Consider the following 18,752-nt stretch of genomic DNA (forward strand, 5'->3'; position numbering starts at 1 on the left):
ACGGTGATATGGAGAGACACAGAGGAGACTGTTGACAAAGGAATTGTTGAATAAAGTCGTTATTTTTGTATTCTTCGCTTACAAAAACTCTCATTTGAAAATTAAGCCAAAGCGATTGAGAAAAACAGTAAATCTCCATGCACGGTAAAATTTGATCTAAACTAAAGTTGATTTCACCTATAGCATCTGGACATATTGTGTCATAATATTGTGTACTTACATGCTACAGAGTGAAGGTTATTTCTCTGAAGTTGAATTTGGCCCCACCGATTAGAGGAACTGATCTGTTTTTTGCATTCCAACTGCGACAAGGAATTTTCATCTAGATCATCAAAACCATCAGTCATCTGATTGTCAGACCTCTGAAGAGGGGAGTATCAACATCTTTCTCTGATAATGCATGCATCCTGTCTTTCTAATCTTCTCCCTCTTTATCCTTTCCTTCTTATTGCTCTTGTCATGTAATACTGGTACCCTTACAAAACCTTCAGCCAATCATAATGCAAATTAGCATACAAAATATGACAACTGCCAATGTGCCCAAAAAAGCACTAAAAGAATCGTCTCAACCTGCAGCCCCTGAATCAATTTACATAACCGGAAGTAAGGCCATTATTACCACAAACCTATATGAAACTAAACATTGCTTAACTGAATTTTTTATTTTTTTTCATAGATTGTGGAATTCTTCTAACTTTATTTTCAGGGGTTTATGGTTCTGTGCAGGTAAATAAAAATGCTAATACTAATAATAGCCTATACATTTATATATTCATATTTTGTAAAAATATAAATCTCAATTAGGTAAACCTTTCCATGCTCATGCTTTAAAATGTGCATGAGAGGTGTAAAGAGGTTCAATATTCCAGTTGGATGTAGGATGAGTTTCCCTTCTGAGCTTTTATCTATATATTATTTATTCTGAAATGTGCATGCTTTAGCATAAATTTGTGATTTTAGCTTTTCATTATTTAAAATACTCTCCTTGCGTATTTAAAAAAGCTATCAAGTTAACACTTGGAACTTAAGCATTGTGCATGGAATATAAATTTAAAATTTCAGTTAATCTTGAGGGAAAAGGGAGAAAAATACAGTGTTTTGATTGGCTCTAAAATCATTTTTGGCTGAACAAAGAGAAGGAGCAAAGGTTTTGTGAATTTGTGCTAAATCTAACTAAAATAAGAAACACGGCAAATGACCAGTGCTTGCGTAAATAACAGGGAGACAGCATCTGTGCCCTGCATCCCTTGAATATAGAAATATGCATCATAGTGTGCAGCCAATTGGGAATGTTTTAAAAATGAAAATACAGCCATTATTGTCAATTACTCACCTCATGTTGTTTCAAATCTTTAAATCCATTGTACATTTTTGTTTTGTGCTAAAGTTGTATTTTTTATTTTTCATTATTTTTAAAATCAACATAATATGTAATTATTTTATTTTTTCAGCTATTGCTTACACATTGTGACATTATGATTAATTCGGATATTGAAAAGTGTTATACATTGCTGTGCATCCGTATGAATTACATACTCATGTAAACACATGATTGCATGATTGACAGGTCTATCACATGGGGGCGGGGCTTTACAGAATAGAGCTGTCAGTGCTACATATGAACTGCCAATACTGGATTGAACTGAGAAATGAGTGGATTTTTGTCGCCGTTTACTGTGACCAGCCGCATTTTCGTAATAAACTGAGCTCTACTTTCTTGTAAAAACCGCTCATTGCTTTTCCTAGTTTAGCTCTGAAGGACCTTGCTGAACAACGACTATCATCATTATCATCATCATTATCATCATTTTCAGAAAGAGAAGTAGTCAGACCGACAGCCCCCCAGCTGAGGCGTTCAATAACAGAAGAAAACAACTGCGGCGCAGTGCGTGTGATTTACAAATGTGGATTATGGAGAAGTATAAGTTATCGACTCAATTTTAGGATAATTTCCAGTCGAGAGAAAAGTGCTACAATCATCGGGATGGTTGAAGAGTCATAGCAAAGTACGCGTTTGTTTTTCGGGAAACATTATAGGCATTATTGTGAGCGCTTTCCAAGCGATTATTGTTGTGTTGCGTGCATTTGTTGCGTCTGTTTTTGTGCTTTTTAGTTTGTTTGTTTGTTTGTTTACGATCATATAGCCTATCTATGATAACTCAGTCATAAACAGAATGCTTAAAATTAACAAAGTTTTCAAATGAAGCCTTGATAGAATTGTTGTTTAAACTTTAATGATTGTATGATTAATTTTATTCAAATTAATAATGTCCTTTACAATGTCTTGCTTCAGTATTGTTTTTTGTTCGTTGCATTTTCAAATGATTGATACTCTGTTTAAAGATGCTAAGTAGCCTACGTCATTGCAGCTGACAGATACAGACAGTTTTCACGGCTAGTCTACGTGTGTTATTGCAAAATTGGTGGTTTGTTTTTAGGTTTTAGGAGAATAACATTGCCATAAGGAAATAAGATGTTTAGATTTCAACACATACCAGAAGTAAGTGCAGGGTTTAGCATCATCTACTGATGTTTCACAAAGTTCAGCAGATATGATATTATTAATTATTCAGAAATTTTATAACGTTTAATACAATACAGAAATCGACTTATAGGCTTTTAACAACTTGTGATTCTGTATGTTTGTTTTAACAGAATTTAATAAATGAACATCCATCAAAGCCTTTTATAGCAACCCACTCTGATTCCTCAAACAAAAGAGCAGTTATTCTTCACTGCTTTTTATAGCAAGTCACATTTCTCTTGTTAGTTCTAAGAGGTCATTGCACTTTTTTTTTTTTTTATGGAACTCAAAAACTGACTTATCATGTGACAGCTTTGAAATGATTATTGCATGCATCAAGTGGTCATCTCTTAGAACAAGAGCCTATTTTATGAGTTTTCATTATTTAGAAAACGTATTTGGGGGAGGGGATTCACTGTTAAGTAACCTCACACATTTCCTTTCACGAGTTTTCAGCGGCAGGGGCTTTAACTGAAACATGGATGCAGCATCACCTTTGATCTCCTGGAAGATGATTGCAAAAGCTGCATGTCACCAGAGAGTGTAGTGAATGCTCATTAAGTTAAGGCTACCGTTTTTTTTCCTCCATAAATCCACTAGAAGCTTTAAAGTGACTAACGGTGCTGATAGGAAACATCAATACTGTGTCCATTTTAGCTCTAGTTTCAATTGGTTTTAGATAAATGATTGTCTTTGGCTGTATAAAGGTTTGTTTTGAGGTGCTTGACAGGTGTTTTTTTTTTGCTACTCTGCCAAGTAATAGCATTTTTTTTGACATGACCTCACCTTTTTGAAAAAAACAAAACAGAAAAAACAGTCTATATAGTGGAGGCAAATACTGGACTTACAAAACAAAAATGTGGCATGGCTACATAATCAAATGTAACTTTACTGTAATGGGAAGCAATTATAGTAAAGTATGTCTGTTGCACTAGTAATCTGTTCTGCTGAACATGGTGTTGTATAAAAATCCTGATGTTTTTCTACATGTTCTTTTGTCTAAAGCTGACTAAATTTCTTTATTCCCAAATTTAATATTTTTTTGAAAATGTTAAATAAATAAATACATAAATTCAATAATCCTCAAGGACTGCCAATAAGCAGTTTATAGGCACATTAGTAGTCTAAAATAATTAAATGAATAAATAAATTTACTGATTAACAGTAGACAGCAAGTTTCCTGCAAACCTCAAGATACCAAATGAAATGATATGCCTATATCTAAATATCATCTTTATAGATAAGTCCATCTAGATAAGTGGTTTTATCTGATATTGCTTGAGGGCCTGGATTTCTGCAGTGTCACTTTTCTGTTCTGTGATTTAATTCATTTTGATCATTTGATTTGGAACTGTCAAATGAATGAATGTGTGTAAGGATAAAACCCCTGCTGTTACAGTAATTAGCAACCTTATGTCATTTACTGTGAATGACATTGGAAAGGTATAAATAGGACAGATAGAGGAAGGTGCAAAAATCACACACAAAATCACATCGTATTTATTCCAGAACTATGTGTAATTGATGTCTTGAAAGGACTGACCAAATGGAAGTCGCTAATGGTAATCATTTGGACAAGCATCAGTTACAGTATTGCCAGTAATATCTCCGTAAATATATGTAGAACTTATCTATGATAGCAAGAGATTTGTCTGATATTGTGCTAAATTGCACATCTTTAGAAGACCTATCATTAAACCTTGGAAACTGCTCTACTGCTGAGAGGGATTGCTGAGAAATTACATGGCTAGCAGGTCTAACTCATGTCTAATTCCTATGCCATTTTTCACCACTGTCTCAAATGCATCCGTTTTGTGAGGGGCAGTGATATATGTTTATTTTGTATCTTCATGCTGCTTATATGAACATTTTTCATGGGAATGCATGCACTCACTGACTCAGTATGTATTGATTACAGATATGAAGGGAGTGTCTTCAGGTTCAGTAGCCGATAAGAGATGAGGTGGTTTGTAGAGCTTAATCTGGAGCCTCAGAAGATTGGCAGAAGGTTTTCGAATTGTAAAGCTGTTGGATATGGCACCCCTCCAGCTTATGTCTCAAACTGAATTCAAATATTATTCTGTTTGCGTTTTTGTTTTGAATTTTTTTCCCGTTTATTCTGCAGGAAAGTAATCACACTCCTCAATAAGGCCCTAATGGAGAATGAGACCATCTCTTCGGGCTATGTCCCACATTACCTTCTTCGAGGAGATCCCTTTGCTTCCAAGCTGTCCAAGGAGGCAGACATAGTGGCAGCGTTCTACATCCTTATCATTGGTAAGTGCACAAAGTTGTTATTCATGTGAAAGGGTTCTTTATAAGCAGCATATGAATTGTCTTGGATAAGATCAGAAATAATAATTTAATAATAATTTGAATTTGAATATTTAATTTATAACAGAATGTCTGGAGTTACAGTGATTGTACTTATTTCTTGTTGATTTTAAGGAGTTTGTCTTGTGAAATGTCTTCAAACAAGTATTTGTAGTGAATTTAACATACTGAAATGTTCATTATATTTTAGTTACCAACAATGACATGATTGGCATCAGATATGACTCTCAATGATGTCAGAGAATCGGGTTTTGCAATCAGTTTTATTGTATTACTTAATCTTGCCTGAACATATAAAAGCCTTGGCTTATTTTTAACGTCATGTTGGTTATAATAATAATAAATAAATAAATAAATAAATAAATACATAAATAAAATAGTAATAATAATAAAATGCAAAACAATTCATCAATTAGCAAAAAAGATAAAAGGTGACATATTCTTTTTGTACTTTTTAATCCTTTGTGAATTAAGAAAATTCATAATGGAATCTTTGTATTGCAGAGGTCTTTGTTTCTTTCTTTTTTTTAACCTCTTTTCATGAATTTCTCTCTAAACCAGAATAAACATTTCTAAAACTGACATGACCTCTCCAAGAGATTGAATGCTATGTCCAATCTGTATAGTTGTTAGAAATAATTCAGATGTTTTGCCACTGCATGTCTTTTACGAAATACACTTTTGAAAAATTTAATGTAAAAAATGTTTGCCAATGTGCCAATGTCTTTTGTGCAGTATGCTTTTGAAAAATGTAATTTGAAAATCCTTTTTTTTTTTTTTTGTTCAGCACAACATAATTTATAGCCCATTCATCCATCAATAACCATGGTATTACAGCTATTCTTTGAAGGATGTTGCATTCCTTTTTCCTTTGCCGAGATTTCCATGTAATTCTCCTTTGACCTGAAAGATGTGTGTGTTTCAGGGTAAAGACTGAATCAATAGTTCTTCCTTGTTGTATTTCACAGTCTGTTCTCCTCCGTTTGAATCACGAGATCAGTCAGAAGGTGTTGCAATAGACATTTACTCTCAGTAACACATACAGATCAGCAAATGCCAGTGATGAACAGGGTTCAGTTCAGATCATTTGGTAGGTAACTTTCTAGACAACATGATAGTATTTTCATTTATTGTTTACTGTCCCTTTAAGAGCACTGAAGAGTTGAAACAATGTATCTGTTAGTGATGTTAATGTGCGTAATCCATGCACACTGATTCATGATCATATGAGAACAGCAGACTAAAGGAAACTGAAAGAGTTCATTGAATAGTCACATGAAATAAACAATCTTCTCTGAAATGTTGCATCAGTCAGCTGACACAAAAGGACAAGATGTGAAATTACTGTATGTGGTACTGACAGTGACCTCTGCATTGGAAATTTGATTTTCATAAAGGGGCCTTGGACATTATGGACTGAACATAAGATTTTGAGTGATAGATGTATTATTTAATAAAATTTTGGACAGATTTTAGCAGGCACATTGGGGAAGTCGTGGCCTAGTGGTTAGAGAGTTTGACTCCTAACCCTAAGGTTGTGGGTTCAAATCTCGGGCCGGCAATACCACGACTGAGGTGCCTTTGAGCAAGGCACTGAACCCCTAACTGCTTCCCGGGTGCCGCGGCATAAATGGCTGCCCACTGCTCTGGGTGTGTGTTCACGGTGTGTGTGTGTTCACTGCTGTGTGTGCACTTTGGATGGGTTAAATGCAGAGCTTTCATGTGTGGTCATCTTGTTAAAAAACAGAGAAAAGAAGAATAACATGAATGGGAGCATCGTTTCATTTGAATGTATGTGGCTGTAACCAGAAATGACTAATTATCACACTGCTCTTTTGTTATAGTGACCTATTTTTGCCCTTTCACTGGGAAACAAGATAACTAGTAACTTTGGACTCTTATTAGTTCTCTAAAAATTACTAGTACAACAGGGGTCTTAATATGCAGTCAGTGTATTTCAACAAATAAAAAACCATTAAACACCTGCTTCTCAAACTGATGCAAAGGACTCAATATAACGGAAAGAATTAAAAAAAAGCCTTTTCCAAGGTCCAAGACTTACTTTTTCTGGCATTTTAAAAATACCATCAATCTGCACATCATTTGTAGTTGTGTTTACGGTTTAAAAAGGTAATGAATTTGTGCTTTGGACTTTGTGAGAAAACATGCAGTAGTACAGTTTGTCTTGTGTTTTTACAGGTATCTTGTCCGCCTCTGGAAATGGTTATGTCATATACACAACCATCAAACGGAAGGGCAAATTAAAGCCACCAGAGTTCATGACGCTGAATCTTGCTGTGTTCGACTTTGGCATATCAGGTGAGACTGAAAGACTTGATGTCATGCTGCTGAAATACTGTTTTCATCTGTCAGATGTGCTTTTCAAAAATTGAACGTATTACATAACTGAAAGGATCTCTTTGTTGTTTATTGGATTTTCTGCCTTTGTGTGTGTTGAAGATACATACATAAAGCTTTCAGTGTATAGTTTGTAGAGCTTGTATTTGGCTTTGGGCATTGTGTTCTGAGTAGACAGTGTGACATTAAATCAGCCAAGGTTATTCAGTGCTGCCTCTCTTATGATACTTGTCACAGTCCTTATTGATTTATTTGCTGTCATTGTAAATCAAACACAGATTTTAAGCCACAAAGTTACACAAATGAACGAAAGATCTATTTAATGCCTTGATTGACTACTAAAAAATGTAAAGTCTCTCTTTTCCTTCAGTTTACTCTGGTAATGAATTTTTCACATAAATACCAACAGTAAATCATTTTAATTACTCTTTGTTTAAATCTGAATTAATTTTTTAAAACAACCGTTCATATTTTATGATAGCTTTTAATATTATACAATAAGAATGGAAACAATAATATCTATATTTAACATGCATTTAGAAAGACGATGGCGGCATGTTGTAAAGTTTCCAAGAGTTTACTGTGGCCTTCATGTAACAATATAAAGTAAAGTTTGTGTTAATTTTTATACCAAATCATAAAGTGCTTAAGGTTATTGATTAGAGCATGTTTCATTCACAAATTTGCCATTGTTAGTTCTGGCTCTAAACAGCTAATAAAAAACACACATGACATGATTGCTGAAATATTGGCAGGGGAAATTATTTTCAAGTTAATAGAATATAATTTCAATCAAATTTATCAGTAAAATTTTAATGGGGCACAGAGGTATTTCACTGGGGCTTGTACCCCGGTAAAAAGGAACCACTGATTCCAATGTGCTGGCCTTTATTCCTTGTTCATAATAAAATATCCTCTCGTTCAAAAATTTGTATTCATACTTGTACTCTAGTCCCACCTAGTGGATGTTTAGTGTTGCTTCCTCAGGGAGCAGTGATCCCTGATAATAAACCAGCGTTTCTTAAGCTTAAAGCATTGCATGCTGCTTACAGCTCAGTTTTCATTTAAATAGATCATTTTTCGTAACACTTTACAATAACAGTACATGAATAGTCATATACTAATTTCTTAATTAAATACATTAAGTAATGATGATTATGGCATGTACTAATCAAGAACTAACTTTAATCACAGCACAAGTCACATGAATTCATGTGTGATTAATGACCACCTTGAATACATGTTAGTACATGTTTATTACACACATGAATTCATATGACTCATGGTGTAGTAGGTGATGCTAGTTCTTGATTAGTATATGCCTTAACTCATCATTAGTTCATATTTAAATAATATTTCATTTAGGTGTTAGTGCATGATTATTCATGTACTTTTATTGTAATGTGCATAACCTGTTTAGTCGCCATCATCCTTAAACACCCACTTTCTGAGATTTGCAGAACAAACTAGCTACTGTGTAGCTCATAAAGTTCATTCCCGTTAATTAAAGGTGGGCAGTGTAATTATCTGAGCCACTGACAAAAATAATAACTGTTTTCAAATAAGTTGTCTGCAATTGGTCAGTCAACAGTCCTACCCAAAAATCACAGCATTTGATCAAACAAACTGAGTAATAATGTTTTTCGTGAGAATAAGTTTACAAAGGGCTTACTAAGCTGCCTTTGCGTATTATTTGGGAGAGACGAAAGTTAATTACATAGAAAAAAGTTAACTTGAGTGTAAGTGACAAGAAATTTAATCAGATATAATCATTTTAAGCACTCGGATTCAAATCAATAGTTACTTCCCATTTGCCATTGAAGAAGACTTTTAAACTTGTCACCTACTATTAGGATGGCATCACTGTATATAAAAATAATGAGGTTTCCCAGGAGTCATGCACATGGCAGACTAATCTAGAGAGTCACATTTACGCAGACTTGATGTGCTTTCCACCTCTGGACTCTTCCTGGTTTTTTCATATCTATATGTTTACAGAGAGTATTAATAAGAATCTGCATCATATTTCAAACAAATGTAAATTTAGGTAGTTTTAGATACAAACAGTAATCAAAGATATCAATTATATTTAAAAATATTAAATCTACTGGAAAAGAGCCGTTTGGAGTGATAAAGACTTTTTTTTTTGTTACAAAATTTTTAAGAAACATCGTAACATCATAGTTTGCAGTTCATTCTTTTGCAGTGCTCTTATTGCCCTCTGAGAGTTCACTGAAAGACAAAAGTATTCTTTTGCTTCTGAAATTTTTTTATGGCTTGTTTAACATCAAGTTCTTTTTGTATGTTTTGTCAGTCTCTGGAAAGCCATTCTTCATAGTGTCTAGTTTTGCCCATCGCTGGCTGTTTGGCTGGCAGGGTTGTTGCTACTACGGCTGGGCCGGCTTTTTCTTCGGCTGTGGAAGTCTCATTACGATGACCATTGTCAGCTTTGACCGCTACTTGAAGATCTGTCATTTAAAATATGGTAATTACAATGAGCCTAACTGTCTGTCAGTGATTCTGCTTATTTTGTCTGTCATTCTATCTATCATTCTACATTTCTGTCTTTCTGTCATTCTATCAGTTGTTCTATCCATCTATCTGTCATTGTAGCTATTGTTGTGTGTGACAGGCAGTGTATCTGTCTCTTATACTATCTATATTTTTTTCTGTCTGTCATTCTGTTTCTATTTGTTTGTCTGTCTTTATATCTATTTTTGTATCCGTCTGTCTGTTGTTCTCTTTATCGTTCTATCTATTGTTCTGTATGTTGTTCCTTCTATCATTCTATCTGCCTCTCTGTCATTCTTTACTGTTCTATTTGTCAGTCAAATCTATTCTGTTAGTCTGTCGTTCTCTATTTCTGTCTATTTCTGTCTATTGTTCTATATCTCTGTCTATCTATTGTTCTGTTTGTCTGTCTGTCATCCTGTATTTCTAGTTGTCTGTCGTTCTATCGATCGTTCTAGCTGTCTAGTTAGCTTTACTAACATCAGTTCACTCTGCCAATCAGGTACATGGTTCAAACGGCGTCATGCCTTTCTCAGTGTTGTTTTTACATGGATCTATGCTGCCTTCTGGGCCACCATGCCAGTGGTGGGTTGGGGCAACTACGCACCTGAGCCGTTTGGCACCTCCTGCACGCTGGACTGGTGGCTGGCCCAGGCCTCGGTGGCTGGCCAGAGCTTTGTTATGTGCATGCTCTTCTTCTGTCTCATCTTCCCCACCGGCATCATCGTCTTCTCCTATGTCATGATCATCTTCAAGGTTAAATCCTCAGCCAAAGAAATCTCTCATTTCGACACACGGAATAAGAACACTCACAACCTGGAGATGAAGTTGACTAAGGTTTGTGCGTTTTAATAAGCAGAAATGCTATGTGGAAATGCCATGTCATTTTTTACATGGTTCCATTTGCATCCTCCAGGTGGCGATGTTGATCTGCGCAGGGTTTTTAATAGCTTGGATCCCTTATGCTGTGGTATCAGTGGTGTCTGCTTTTGGAGAGCCTGATTCAGTGCCTATCCCAGTCTCTGTTGTGCCAACTTTGCTGGCCAAGTCCGCTGCTATGTACAATCCAATCATATATCAAGTCATTGACTGTAAGAAGAACTGTGCACAATCTTCCTGCTTTCAATCTTGGAGGAAAAAGAAACACTACAAGACTTCAAGGTATGTGCAACGTTCAAATTCTAGAGGAATGAGAGATAAACTGGCTTCTGATCACATTTTTATATATCTACATTCTTAGAGGAGTTTATCACCCAAATTTGCTGAAAATGTACTGATCCCCAGGGCATCCAAGATTTGTTTCTTCACCTGAACAGATTTAGAGAAATGCATCACATGCTCACCAACAGGTCCTCTGCATTGAAAACTATTCTTTTAAAATACTTTTATTTAGGACATGATTTACTTGGGTTGGTAAACCTATATAAATGTTCATAAATTATTCCTCTGCACTAGGTCATTATATTGTGAATCAAGCGCAATATGCAAATGCATATACTATTGTGGGTGGATGTTTTCTGCTGCTGTGCGCATCTCCCTTTCTGTCTTGTTCCATTAGTGTTATAAGACACTGCCTTTAACTCACTTAAAAACAGATAACTGTGTCGAGATGCATACATCGAGTTTTAGCTGGTTAGCTTGGCCCTGTTAGCCTTTGCTGGTAGATTTTCTGTAGCTGCAGAAAATGCAAAAGTGACTATGTATTCTTATGAAATATTGTTTTCAAGCAACATATTGCTGATATTTCAATATTATATTAGTTGTTTTACAAATTTGGTTTTGCAGAGCTCTTTAAACAATGGGAATTCTGTTTTCTGAATGCAAAAACACCAGTCCTTATAGAGTTAGTATGCAGCAAGAATGTGATGCGTTTACATGTTCATTGTCATTCTGCGTTAGCAAGCTTGGACACTGTACAGTAGTATTCCCTAATTTTTTTTAATGCTTATTGGAAAGATTGTTGACATAAAACCTAGTATGACTGGATTAGGCTAAACGTAACAAAAAACAACTGATTGACTTAAGGCTATTGAATGTAGCTGTCTTGTTTTTCCCAGGTTCTACTCCATCTCTGCCTCCCTGAAACAGCGAGCAGCCAATGAAGTTCCAATTGAGATATGAGGAAATGACAGGAACTCACAATAGGCCTGTGATAGGACACTGGGCAATTTGTTATTGTGCAATTTAGACATCAACAGTTCATACCCACCTAACTTTGCTGTTGTATCCTACTGCCATCAACTGCACATACTCTGCAAACACATCTTTTCAGTTGATCTGTGTGTTTCTAAAAGAATTAAGTGGTAAATAGGATTCATTTTTATATATTTTTTATGTTTATTTGTTTGTATTGTATCCCAGCATTTCTCAGAACCACTATGTTTAAATCATCTGCTTGAATGCTAAAGTGGCTTCGCTTTTCAACAAGTCTGTGTTCAGTCTATTGTATCTAACTGAAACCGGTTGTATCTCACATATGTACAACAGCATGGTCACAGATAAACAACAATATATAGATAGCTATATACCGTATAGACAATATATGTGAATAATGTTATTATTAGTAGTATTTTTTTAATCAAATTGAATGTACACTGATGCACTGATTTAGACCATTAAATTTCTTTTGCATTATTATAACAGACATAGCCTTTACTAAGAGCCCCTAAGGTCAAAAGAAAGTGAACAGTTGGTAAATATAAGTTGTTTACAGGTACTAGTGTGGTTAAATGTTTTCCACAAATATTATAAATGTTCTGTGGAAGCTGGACAATAATGGAAGTTCTAACAGTTAATAATGTAGCAAGCTGGGTTTACAAAATGTTCAATGTTTAAATATGTTCAAAATTGTTGAGACTATCATATGTCAGAAACTTAAAGGGCCTAAAATGAACATTCACTGTATAATGATAACTGATTAGAGAGAAGCTTGTAAATACTCAAAACAAAATGTTAGCACAATGATAGCTTATTATTATTAAATATTAAAATTTAAACTTATTTTGATGCTGATCACTGTTTTACCTGAAAGGCTGGAGGTTTGGTTATTCAGTAGACATATTATCAAAATGAAATTGTATTTATTTTATTTTTTGCAAGGCACACTCCATTAACGTTTATGTATTTGAAAAATATTTTTTTTACCCTGTATAGTGATAAAAACTAAATAAAAAAAAAAGCGAATAGTTTTTAGGCAAAGTATTTAGCAGAATGTCCAGAGTAATGTTTTTAGCCCTTTGAAAAAGTGAACCACAATTTGAAAAGATTTTTACCATGATTGAGTAAATAAAGGCAAATATTTTGAGAGAAATTAATTATTAAATTATTTTTGTGCAATGTATTTTAGACAATTGTTCACAAAGGTCTTGAATGAGCAGATTTGTGGTGTGCTCTCATCAACAAATGCTAGAATAAAGTTTAACTTGCAAATGCATGGATTGACCTTGTTGGGTTTAGGTTTGAATGACCAGAGATTCCCCATTCTTATCTCCTGAGCCTCTGACAACTGTATTACCCAAGGTACTTCTTCAAATCCTCACAGTCTGTTGGTAGCTGAGCCTTATGGTGTTGGATTTCCCTCAGCAGTTTATCCCGTTTTCCAGCAGTTCAGTATAATGCCCACGTCTTTTCTCTGATGCTTTCATGCCGTTGTGACAGAGAGGGTGACTTCCCCTGCAAATCAATGCCCCAGTTGCAGGAAGCAGAAAATGCACTGGATGCCTCACTGACTGCCTTCTGTTGTCCTTGCCATAATGCAGTTTACAGCACGCAGGAGCTAGAATAACAACCAGACAATACGCTAAAAGACCCTTCAATTTCCACCGAAGGCTGTAATGGCCAGCTATCACATTGTCTTTAACTGTGAATTGAAATGAATGCCTTTTCATGTATCTTGTGCTTTAATCAGCTTGATGAATTATGTACAGTATAAAGAATGATTAGCACATTGAACCTGAAGTGAAAAATATAATAAAACCAAAGGAAAACCTATGATGTTTCATATAGGTAGATAGGATACGCTTTCCTTCTCAATCAGATCTGACAGGCTTGTCTATCAATAAGACTGATAAACCTTACAAAAAAGCTTTTAAAGAAGAAATCGCCATTAAATGAAAGAATAGACTATTCTACTAGAAATAACTTATGCTTTATTATCAAATCTGTACGTTTTTACAAATGGTAAAGGGAAGGACTTAGAACCAGCCAGAAATGCATTGCCATGTGAATTGATGTTAAATAGGACATCTAAAGTGTGCTAAATCTTAGTGGTGATCTGGAAGGCAAATAAAGCTGGCAGATTGAAGAATACCAAAGATTTGCATATTTCACAAGTGTGAGGCATAATGCATCTTCTGTACTATTTTTAGAATTCTGCTACTGCAATAAAGCCTGTCACAAGTAACAAATCATTGTTCTGGTGCATTCAACTTCAAAATGCCATTGCATTAGTCAGTTGATATAATACACTGATCTCCGGCCCTGAGGATATCAGCATTTTTGTCTTCAGCAGATGTCTTGGCATAAATAGTAATCTCTTCATCGTAGTTACAGTAAGTTAAATTTAATACAGGACATTGATTACATGACAACATTCAGTGTAGACTGATATAGTTCAATCTATAATATAGAATATGACAATATAAGACATTCAGTATATGGCTAATATAGTCATAACTTTTGTGCAAGTGCAGAATACATGTTGATCTATTATTATCATGTTCTCTTTAACATTATTTTTTCAACTTTATTAAGGTAGAGTTTTACTGCAAAGGACATTAGCGATATGGTAGACAGGGTTTTAATCTTTTATTTCCACAGGCTGGAATGTTTCTCTGTTACAGTGTTGATATTACATTTTACTGTAAACCCAGAAATTATGTTATCAGTTGATTATTGCATGTTGCCAAATCAATAGAAATTTGCTTATTGTGCTCATCAGTTTGCGTTTTGGAATTACAGTTGTTATAACTTAAAAATTCTCTTCCAACAAATGACAAAGAATAGTTGGCTGGAGAATTCATTTGTGTGTATCCATGTCAGAAAATTTAATGTCATTTTTTTTTTTTTTATTAGCTCATTGGTTGTCTAGCTAGTTAGGATCCCATGATGTTAGGATTGAAAATAACATCAATCAGTTTAAATAAAACAAATACATACATTTTAGGGCATTTATGGTTTAGTTATTGTTTCATTCATCATTTTTATAATAATTTTTTTTTTTGCCATATCATTCTTAATTTTTCACTGACTGTGGAGTCCAACCTTGGTAGGACCATGATCTCAGCGGGGGCCGCAATATGATGTGCGTGTGATAAACTCCACACACACCGTGAATTTGTGATTTCAGAGCAGGCAGAGAATGGGCTGAGAACCGAGAGAATGAGCTCAACACAACAGACACGCTGAGCTGATGAGCTCACAGCTGCTTACCCTTGAGCGAGCACATACCCACCTCCCTGTGACAGTCAAATGGACCGTTCTCACAACCTGATGGGAAACACAATTAGCCTAAAACTCCTTTACAGTTGCAGTCATTTTTTACTCACTCTTGGACTGGGAGTAAAAAACGGCCCTGGATTTTCTCCCAAATAGGCCCACCACAACTACAAACAGTAGTACACAATATTATAGCAATCCTATTGCATTTATGGCAGACAACATCACAAAACCCATGGTGAACCTGCTGACAAAAACAATAGAAACCATCACAGAAATTTTAATGATTTCCACTACAAAAACCATTACAAACATTACAAACCATTAACTTTTAACCATTAAAAACATTAAATAATGGTTTCCTGTAGTGTGTTTTGGGACATATTACATTAGGATTTAGTAACTTTAACAAAAGCCATGAATAGAAGGTGACCAATTACCAGTAGAGACCGACAGGCACCATTACAGTTTCCATTAAAACAATACAATTTTCATAATAACAATAACAATAACAAATTATGTGATGCTTTCTATTTTCTTTTTTCAACAGATGATTGAAATAAATGTATTATTGTATGAAATAAAATACTTGAAATCTACATAAAAAGAGCAGAATGCAAAATGGATATGACAATGATAAACATAAACCTAAAATCTAGAAACCTGAAACAACAGAATTCTTTGAGTATTCATATGTCTTTGTGTGTGTGTGCGTCATGTTAATCAGACTAATCACCTTACAGGCTACTTCATTTATTCTTCTAACTCAATAGCTCTCAAATGTACCCATTGTAGAATTGCTGCGGTATCTTTATGAATGAATGGAATATTCTTGTCAGACAATGCGGAGTAATAAATAGCAGTGGGCGCTCGGACTAGGGGTGTCCTGGGATTTTACTATTCAGATGCTGTGGAACAAGATCGGTCCGCTGGTTAGTCAGGATTTACTGTCCCATAGCGCAAAGTCACATGACTTTTTTAATGCACTTGGAGGGATTTATTTGCAAAATGCATTTCCATCTCCAATTATTCGCATTAACCATTTTTCGCACTAGTCAAAAACCACCTCAAGCGAGCATTAAAACTTATTCGAAATTCAGCATTTCCATCACTCAATTCTGATGCGATACTTCAAAATGCGCATGAAAACAGGGTGATGGAAACCCAGCTAGTGATAGCGGAATTTAGACGCTCAGTTGTTTTGCACCAAAAATACCTCCATAGAATGACCTCAAGTTGACCAATATATTATGGCGGATGGCTTACTTACAGCGGCCCATCGAAACAGTGGCTAATGAGGCATCTACGTATATACACTGACCGGCCACTTTATTAGGTACACCTGTTCAATTGCTTGGTAACATAAATTGCTAATCAGCCAATCACATGGCAGCAACTCAATGCATTTAGGCATCTAGATGTGGGGAAAATGACTTGCTGAAGTTCAAACCGAGCATCAGAATGAGGAATAAAGGGGATTTAATTATATTATAGATACTTTACCATTTAGCATGCTTTTTATTAATTTATACATATAGATTGTGGATGGTAAGATTTTTCAGAGATGTCTCTTATGGTCACCAAGCCTACATTTATTTGATCAAAAAACAGTAAAAACAGTAATAATGTGAAGTATTACTACAATTCAAACCAAATGTTTTCTATTAAAATATATTTGAAAATGTAATGTATTCCTGTGATGGTACAGCTGAATTTCCAGCAGCCATTACCCCAGGCTTCAGTGTCACATGGTCCTTAGGAAATCATTCTAATATGCTGATTTAGTACTCAAGTCAGTCAGTGTATATATAGAAACTTAGAGTAATTAAGCTAAAAATGTTTTCAATATTCAGGGATCCTTCACCATCTGAGCAAATGAGATGAATAGTAAAATTGGAGAACTGGAGAAATGGTCTCATAGACCTCCCTGGGTAAAATAGTGTAGCTGACAAGCATGCAAATGGACCTTGTGGTGTCACTCTCTGTTATTATAAATCTTGTTAGAATACGTCTTAATAATTAATGCAATTTACAAAGACAAAAACTGTTACATTATGGATGACACTAATGAAATCAGTTTGATTCACACTAATGGTAAATACTAGGATTCATTCATCACTCTTGTGTCATCAGAGAAGAAAGATGCTAAATTTGTGCCAGAGTGAATGACGGCTGATCCACCCACCCGGTAAGCATTATACACAGAGGGCTCCCAGTCATAATGCCATGAAGTTTCATAGACAAAGGCTTTAATGAAAAAATCCATATTTCCATGTTTCCATATAAAAATGTACATCAGCATAATATTTATAGCTTCAACATAGCAGGCAGTAAAAATATTTTACAACGAAAATATTCAGAGCATTCAAATGCATACATCTTATAAATTCAGACTTAAAGACATTCCTTTAAATGATCGCTTTACTATGTTTTTTTATTTTTGGCTGATTGATTCAGTTCACGTTACTGGCTACCTTGAATTGTGACGAAACTCAAATGAAACAGTGTTCTGGTGCATGTCACAAACTAAACACCATATTAATGGAAGACATATTAATTTAACGCTATGCTCATGTCTACCGTTGTGCGTTCTGTAACACGATAAAACCAAATCATTGCATCAGAATGGAATCTAAAACATGTTTTTAAGTCTGACATATCCACTTCACAGTGAACTCAAAAATTTCAAGACACCCAACAAGTGTACAACTGCACAAACAGACTCTATCAGCATGTGACATCAATCTTGCGGCTCGCTCACTCTTCTTTCTTTCGCCTGTTTGAAAAGATTTGATCTGCATGAGAGACTTGCACTTTGGGCCTGTTTTCAGGGCTATTCACACTCTTTGAACAAAGCACAGAAGTAATCAAGTAAGTAAGAATACACAATCACTGCAGATAAGTTATGTAACCCATTTGTGGCAGTTCATTGAATTAAGCTCTGATGAGAGCTGCTGAGAACAAAGCGGTGAGAAATAAGAAAGGAGGAAATGGGTCTACATGAACACAATTCAGATTAGGAACACAGACTAGGAATTACATAACAGCGGTTTTAGGCCACACAACAATGACATTGTCTAGCTTTTAGCTATTGTGAGCATCACAGTTTCATTACTGATGTGTTTTGTTCTTTAGAAATGGGTTCAGAATCAAACGTGCCGTTTACAGTACGGCACACCAGTGGCTTCCCTCCCATTCCAATGCAAGCATGTCTATAAAAGTAAACGTTGTATGAGCATCACAGTGTTATACACAAGCATAGGAACTAAACCTTCATGCTTTAGGACTAATGTATTAATAAAAAGACATAGAGAGCATCTTTGCATACATAGTATCTTAACCATAATTTCTCATGAGATGTTGTTCATCTTAGTGCCATTTTAAAATTGCTACACTACTATTTCGCCTAAAGATCTCACTTAGCTTGTGTCTTTGAGATGATATAAAACTACTTTGTTACTGTAATACCATTGCACATCCCTATTATGTTTTGTAATTGCACATATTTGGGCTCTTAAATGGATTTGACTAACTGTTCATTTTGTCCATACTAATTCACTGCTTTGTATTGAGGGTGAGTCAGGAATCT

At 35.1% G+C, this 18,752-nt stretch overlaps 1 protein-coding gene across 4 annotated transcripts; it reads left to right on the forward strand.

Annotated features, from left to right (window-relative positions):
* The first annotated feature begins 1,598 nt into the window (after positions 1 to 1,598).
* LOC109112667 (opsin-5-like) lies at positions 1,599 to 13,717 on the forward strand. Of its 4 annotated transcripts, XM_042746860.1 has the most exons (8): positions 1,599 to 2,006; positions 4,443 to 4,532; positions 4,650 to 4,801; positions 7,058 to 7,177; positions 9,531 to 9,701; positions 10,230 to 10,564; positions 10,644 to 10,888; positions 11,785 to 13,717. In XM_042746860.1, the coding sequence occupies exons 2-8, from the start codon at positions 4,483 to 4,485 to the stop codon at positions 11,846 to 11,848; spliced, it is 1,137 nt and encodes a 378-aa protein (XP_042602794.1). In that variant the 5' UTR covers positions 1,599 to 2,006; positions 4,443 to 4,482; the 3' UTR covers positions 11,849 to 13,717. The 4 variants fall into 4 exon arrangements, with proteins under 4 accessions (XP_042602794.1, XP_042602796.1, XP_042602797.1 ...); XM_042746862.1 differs by lacking the exon at positions 4,443 to 4,532 and having other exon boundaries at positions 1,601 to 2,006; XM_042746863.1 differs by lacking the exon at positions 4,443 to 4,532 and having other exon boundaries at positions 1,601 to 1,885.
* The last annotated feature ends 5,035 nt before the right edge of the window (positions 13,718 to 18,752 follow it).

Source organism: Cyprinus carpio, chromosome B20 (assembly GCF_018340385.1).
Source record: "Cyprinus carpio isolate SPL01 chromosome B20, ASM1834038v1, whole genome shotgun sequence".
NCBI classification, from domain to species: domain Eukaryota; kingdom Metazoa; phylum Chordata; class Actinopteri; order Cypriniformes; family Cyprinidae; genus Cyprinus; species Cyprinus carpio.

Coding starts and splice junctions, on each gene's coding strand:
- LOC109112667 (XM_042746860.1), top strand. CDS start 4,483: ATGAGGTGGTTTGTAGAGCTTAATCTGGAGCCTCAGAAGATTGGCAGA. Junction 4,802..7,057: donor GTTCTACATCCTTATCATTG/GTAAGTGCACAA, acceptor GTGTTTTTACAG/GTATCTTGTCCGCCTCTGGA. Junction 10,565..10,643: donor TGGAGATGAAGTTGACTAAG/GTTTGTGCGTTT, acceptor TGCATCCTCCAG/GTGGCGATGTTGATCTGCGC.